Source organism: Eptatretus burgeri, chromosome 12 (genome assembly GCF_056783735.1).
Source record: "Eptatretus burgeri isolate ZD-2024b chromosome 12, Ebu_testis_v1, whole genome shotgun sequence".
Lineage (NCBI taxonomy): Eukaryota > Metazoa > Chordata > Myxini > Myxiniformes > Myxinidae > Eptatretus > Eptatretus burgeri.
In genome coordinates this window covers 45,128,724-45,135,156 of record NC_140972.1, presented here as the reverse complement: position 1 = coordinate 45,135,156, position 6,433 = coordinate 45,128,724, and the positions used below count along the sequence as shown (strand labels likewise).

Sequence of the window (6,433 nt, the reverse complement as noted above, 5' to 3'; positions counted from 1 at the left end):
CCGACAGATACCAGACTCATTAGATGGTTATGATTTGACCATTGCAGGCTACCATAGGGGCTGCTATCAGTATTTCTCAAATAATCTAGATCGTCTCAAAAGCCGAAATCGTTCCGAACCCGCCTACTCTCATCGCCACTCTCCCCGGAAACCAGGAAATACGGCAACTGTGTTTGGCCCGGAGTGTTTCTTCTGTGAAAAAGAGGGACCCATTCATGTGACCATTAAAAACACTCATACCACACAACGTCCAACTAAATTCACAATGACTGAAGCATGGCAGAAGATTGAAGCTCTTGCTGAGGAAAAGGGCAATCGATCACTTCTTCAGAGGATAAAAGGTGTTGATCTCTTCGCAGCTGAAGCTCGTTTCCATTCCTACTGCCGAAAAGAGTTTGAGCGGGCGTCAACACGAGGGAACAGCAAGAACCCTCAAACAATTGCAGAACAAGCTAATCTGACTGCCGCTCACAATGCAGTGGTTGATTTCATAGAGCAGCACGTAATTATCCAGAAACAAGCAATTCAACTTTCTTCGCTTAAACTATGTTGCCAAACTCGATGAAACTGCTTTTGCCAATTCTAATTATCGTTCGGAGAAACTAATGTGACGGCTGGAAAGGCATACACATCTAGGAACAAAACTCTCGTTCAACAAGCTTGAATCTGATGAGCAAGGTTTCATTTCGTTCTACTTGGTATATACAGTAGCTCTTCCCTAACAGCTGGCGAAGCTGTTAGTCAAGTTTACAAGGTTGCTACCAAGGACAGCATAAAGGAAGTTGCACTAATGTGGCGAGGAATCATCCGTCGAGCATTCAAGGAGGGCAAGGATCTTCCATGGCCTCCGACTGCAGCTGATCTCACTGTCAATACAGATACGCTCCCTGAAGAACTCCAGAAATTTCTCAATCTCATCATATCTGGAAACCCTACATCCAAATGTGAGAAGTCTGAGCGCTTGGTTTTATCGATTGGACAGGACCTGTGTCGCTCTGTCACAAATTCAGAGTGGAAACTCCCGAAACACATTTTGCTGTGTCTGACACTCAGACATATGTACAGAAGTAAGCAACTTACAACCCTTCTCAGTCGACTTGGTAACTGTGAGACATGATTTCGGTATTGAGCTAGAAACTGCTTTGGCAAAAGCGCTGGACCAGTCATCTACGCGGCTCATCCCACAGATTGTGAGGGGTGAACGCAATAGCCTTTGGAGTGGGATAATTATAATCAAAGGCTGACAGGTATTCACGGGAGCAACGGTGTCAATGCATCAGCCGGAATCATGATACAGGAGACAAAAGATGGCGTTGAACCTCAACAAATCAGGACCCTCCCAACCATTCCTAAGTCCAAGGAGCTTAGTCTCAAACTAGATCCGCCGGCATCCCTACCTCCACTGCACATATACAAACGAGATGGACCAACAATGGAGAAATGCACATTTGATCCTCCTCCAGAGAATGAACAGCGCTGGACCTCAGTACACCAGCTCACTGATTGGTCTGTATTGCTATACAGGAGAAGACTGCAACAGTGCCTTCAAGGGCAAGGGTAAAATTGGGCCTCTAAATAAACTTGAAAAGAACCCTAGATTCCAGGTCTTCGCAGAACTGGAATCACGTTGGGATGTAGAGCCAAGCTTACTCACTGATCTGGAAGCCTTTACCTTCATCATGTATGGACATACTCGGGTCACTGACGTTGATGAAGTCAGGGCTTTGATGATGAAGAAGATGGTGGAAGAGGATATGAACTTGAATGCAAAGCCAAGGTAGACCTGGCACGTCTCCCACCATGCAAGAAGTCTCTATACCCCCATATCAGAAGAGCGAATTATCGTGTGGCCCAATTGAAGCGGTCTCATACCCGGTTTAAAAAACCCGGTGTCATTAAATCCCAGAGGGGGTGCATGGGAACCCCTAATTCCTCCCCAACTATAAGATTTAGCTGTTGCAAAGCCTGCCCTTCAGATACAAGCACAAGAATCACCACTGTATGATTTTCTTCGTTCGTACGCTGCACATGGCTGAGGGATAGCATCACTGGCTAAGGGCAAGGCTGTGCCCCTGATGCAATTCCCTCTGCTGGTTAAGGCAGGAAGTTGGAATTTTTTCATGGTGCTAGCGATTCTAGTTTTGTACTCTTTCACAGCTTTAGCTGAAAAAGATTGGTCCAGTTCCTGACATTAAGTTTCATTGTGATCGACCCTTATCCAAAAAAAGCAAGATATATCAACGTGCTGCTGCAGTGTATCAGTCTGTTCAATAAGTTTTCAAATGCGATACAATTTGGCACATTCTTTTTTGTATCCATAAAATAACTTAATCAAAATGCATTCATCAACAAGAACTTGGACAAAGACTGAGATTAACTTTTCGTAACTGCGAGATGTTCTCAAATGGCACATTTGTCCATAACCGAATGCTCTGCATTCAACAGTAGGGGAAGTGTGCATCTTAATTGATAATAAATGCTGGTGACATCCATGTCATCAAAGTATCAATAAATTTTAGATTACAAAAAAAAAAAACATCCTGCAAGAAAAATTCAAACAATCCAGTCTTAATCTTTAAACGACACTCTATATCTATAAATAATGGGGGGAAAGTATGTTGTGTGTATGGTGTATTTATAATGTACTCCTCCGAGAGGATTTAACCTAAGCTGAAACATTCAGGGATTGATGAGGGCACCCGAAGTTGTGCATGTGCAAGTTTCATTTGATTCGATCAAGTTTTGAAAAAAAATTAAAATTTTGCCCAGCTTGGCATTTTCTTCCTTTGGGGAGAGGGTGGGTGCAATTTGAATCATCAAGCTATATAACCACAATTAATTACATATGCACATAAGCAGCATGCAAGTTTTTGCTTCATACACGTAACCAGGGTTCATTTTTATTTTCGGGAGCAATTGAGGCAGTGGTCTGTTGCCTATTCACCACCCAAATAAAGGGATGCGTCAAAATAACGTGTTGCACACTTGGAACAAAATCGCCCACTGGATGGATACTCTACTTTGGTATTAGTAATCAAAAAGATAATAAAATGATCCCCTTGGCTTCTAGTAATACTAATAATAGTAAAAATAATACTACATAAAATAATCCCCAAATATATACAACTGACGACACTTTCAGGGCACAGCACGTAATTATTTATCGAAATAAAACCCAAGGCAATATCAAAGCAATAGCAAATAATGAAGGTTACATTTTAAAGAACAGATTTACAACAAAGTACAATGAAATGTAAACTCCGACAATGTATTTCAAAAATAGATTTAAAGGTGAATGATGGGCCAACTTCAAAGAAATATTTTTATCCAACGAAATTAAACGAGAAATTCAATGCAAAAGTACAAGTGTCTTTAAAACTATCCACATTTTGTTGATAGAATAATAATAATAAAAAAAAACAAAGCAAGTTTTCAGGATATCACAAGTAAGGAAGTTGACCAAGGCACAGGATGTTTTCACAAATTTAAGTTCCTTTTCACGACACGAGGGAATCCCGCAAATTGTGATTAAAAGCAACGGTCCCAGCAGGTATGATAAGCAATCAAAATTTCGGCCAAAAAGATGAAATGTTTATTTCATCTGAAGTTTCAAATATGCACTATGGGCAATGCAAAAATATATCGATATTTCTTCATAAATGTATTGCACTTTCAAACAAATACACGGTGGATACTCTTTTTACTTTCAGTTATAAGAGCTGTGTTGCAGTTGAAAAACTCTGTACACAGTTGTCCTGCTCGGTCTCCAGGCAGCCCTCGGATCCCAGAGGAATCGCCATTGGGCCGCGTGTCATGCCAATCGCAGGTCAAATGTCACCGAGCACGTTTGCCCTTTTATAATACATTGCTACGACACATAGGCAATTTCAAAAAGCACAACTATTATTGCCTTCCATTTAAAATATTTTACAAATAATGATCCCAATAGTACAATTTTTTTTCTTCTTTTTTTTTGAACTCTCCTGAAAATATACGATCAATAAATCCACTTTTTCACTTGCACATAATGACCAATAAAATTTGCTTAAATCCAAGCAATTGCACAAAACCTTCCTGGTGGTCAAGGCCAACTTGAGCAAAAATAATGCAAATCAATTTCATGTTTTTACTGCATACAAACAGGCAAGGTACCCCAAAAAGACATTTGGTAAAAACGAGAGTTAAACCTGCCGTTTAACAATTTAAAATGTCAATTGCTATCGGAATTTGATGGTTTTAAACGAAGGTCACCACACTCTCAATGCGATATCAGAGAAAGTATGTGCTTTTACCACAATGACATAATTGCAGTGACGATGGTGGTGGTGAGCAGGCACCTAAAAGTAAACGTGTTGCCCTTTTTTTACTGAAAAAAATATTTAAAATGTTTTCTTTTTACTGTCAAAGAGTTTCATCTTGCCAATAAACTCAATTTCTATACAACTGTGCAGTATCCCAGAGGACGCTGTGCTTCTGAGGAGATGCTGAGCTAACAATCCTATCTGCTCACTTTCAAATGAGGATGTCAATGATGTCATATTGCCAATATTCTTCCATTACCTCGATTGTAGCAAAATATATCCAGGATTAAATGATGCTCGACTCCATCAACTCGGTGAGGAATGGCCCGATCTACAACCGCAGACGATAATTTGCTCAGGGGCTGGTGAGATGGCCGAGAGGTGCGCACACTAGCCTTTAAGTTTGAATCCTGACCCAGCTATAAACTGTTATTCCTATGTTTCGCAGACAGGCCAAGGCATTGATGTGAGTGGCGTCCCTCAGATGGATGTTAAACTTGGTGTCGCGTCTGCTGGTATTAGTTGGTGGACGTCAAAAACCCCACGATGTCCTTTGTGAAGAGTAGGCAAGGTATTGCCGGGCACCCTGAAAAAAATTACAAAATCCTGCTCTAACCTGCAGGGGGCACTACATCAGTGGCACAGCTGCATCCCCAGCAATGATGCAACCAGCAATCACAGGCTGCATACAAAATGAAATGAACCATTTACTCAACAGTTTAATGAGGCTGTCTGCACTTCTGATGATGTACCGAGTCAACATTCATACGTCCTTGGCATGGAGCATGGAGGAGGGGAAGGGAGGGAGGAAGCTGTAGATGTGATTCAATTTTTTTTCAACTCGTGAATACGATGCCAAATGTCTAGAGCTCAGGAAAACTTGAAACCTCATCTCCTTGTTTAAAACAAATATAATTTAAATGGAAGCCTAAGACAAGATTATTTATTAATGTTGAGCTGTCAATCATCAACTATCATTCAATAAAAAAAATAATTGCAAAAATAGGTTGTCATCATTTCAAAATCAAAAACACGTTCAAAATGAACTGCTGCTTGTCAGTCTCCTGAAAACCCCAGAATCTGATACAAAACAAGCAGATGTTGACAGATGAGATGCAGTACTTGATCCCAGGGATGATGGAGCAGGAGGTGGGAAGGATGATTCTGCATGGTAAATTGCAAGGGGAATGCTCGTACGAAGGTGGTGTTCAACTTAAAGTGACGATGTGGGATAAACCTGAGGTTTGACAGGATGCCGTGGGTTACTTCAATGGCAATGGATCTACAAGGAGAGTTGGCCAAAGGTTTTTCTGCACCACTGGGCAGCAGAGCTGATGGGTTTGTCACAGGCTTTCATGCACAGTCCACTCGCCCCCAGCTGCTCAAAAGCCATTTTGTACTCAGTGTCAAACACTTCTGTATCAACAGAATGGACAACATGAACAGAATTATACATACTATCTGTCATTCTTCGCATCATCATCATCCCTTAATGACTAGATGGGTTCGTATCAATGGACACTGCCATCAGAAAATTATATGATTTGAAGGACATTTTACACATAATATGAATAAAACAGTTTTAAGTGTTTTGTCATTAATATTAAACACATTGTAGAAATAAAGCATAAGATCGAGGTGGATTAATATGCATATCCTACTGAAAAGTACTAATACAGAGCTGAGAAAATGTGGCTTGTTATCGATGGTACATTTGTTTAGCTGAACTGGTGGAAGTGGAAGAGGGAAGCAAACTCACCAGTATCCACATTATCCTCACCCAAGAAAGCCAGTGAGAGAAAGAGTAGTTCTCGGTACAAGCTCCTGACACACACACACACACACACACACACACACACACACACACACACACACACACACACACACACACACACACACACACCATCAAAGGCAATAAGGTACATTTTAAAGGTTTTTGAGCAAGAGGAGCAATAAGGCACATTTTGAATGTTTTTGAGCATGAGTCATCATCACACAACAATCTCACTTATATAAAGAGCAGAGCAAAACTAAAAGAGATAACTGAAACAGTCTGAAGAAACGTACTTGGGCAGAGAGCTGTAATTTATTATCTGATCAATATATGATAAAGCGATTATGATGAAGCTGCC

General features: G+C 40.7%; 1 protein-coding gene across 8 annotated transcripts in view; it reads right to left on the bottom strand.

The window, feature by feature from the left end:
- Positions 1 to 3,136: 3,136 nt before the first annotated feature.
- The window catches only part of LOC147015523 (C-myc promoter-binding protein-like), a 215,415-nt gene continuing 212,118 nt past the window's right edge, over positions 3,137 to 6,433 (bottom strand). For all 8 annotated transcript variants that reach the window (XR_015050358.1, XM_085850314.1, XM_085850313.1 and 5 more), the window contains 2 exons: positions 6,061 to 6,125; positions 3,137 to 5,717 (listed from right to left, as the gene is read on the bottom strand). Coding sequence is in view for 7 of the 8 variants with exons in the window: in XM_085850314.1 (XP_085706440.1) it covers positions 5,584 to 5,717; positions 6,061 to 6,125 (199 nt within the window). In the remaining variant the exon portion in view is untranslated. The remainder of the gene's footprint in view (positions 5,718 to 6,060; positions 6,126 to 6,433) is intronic.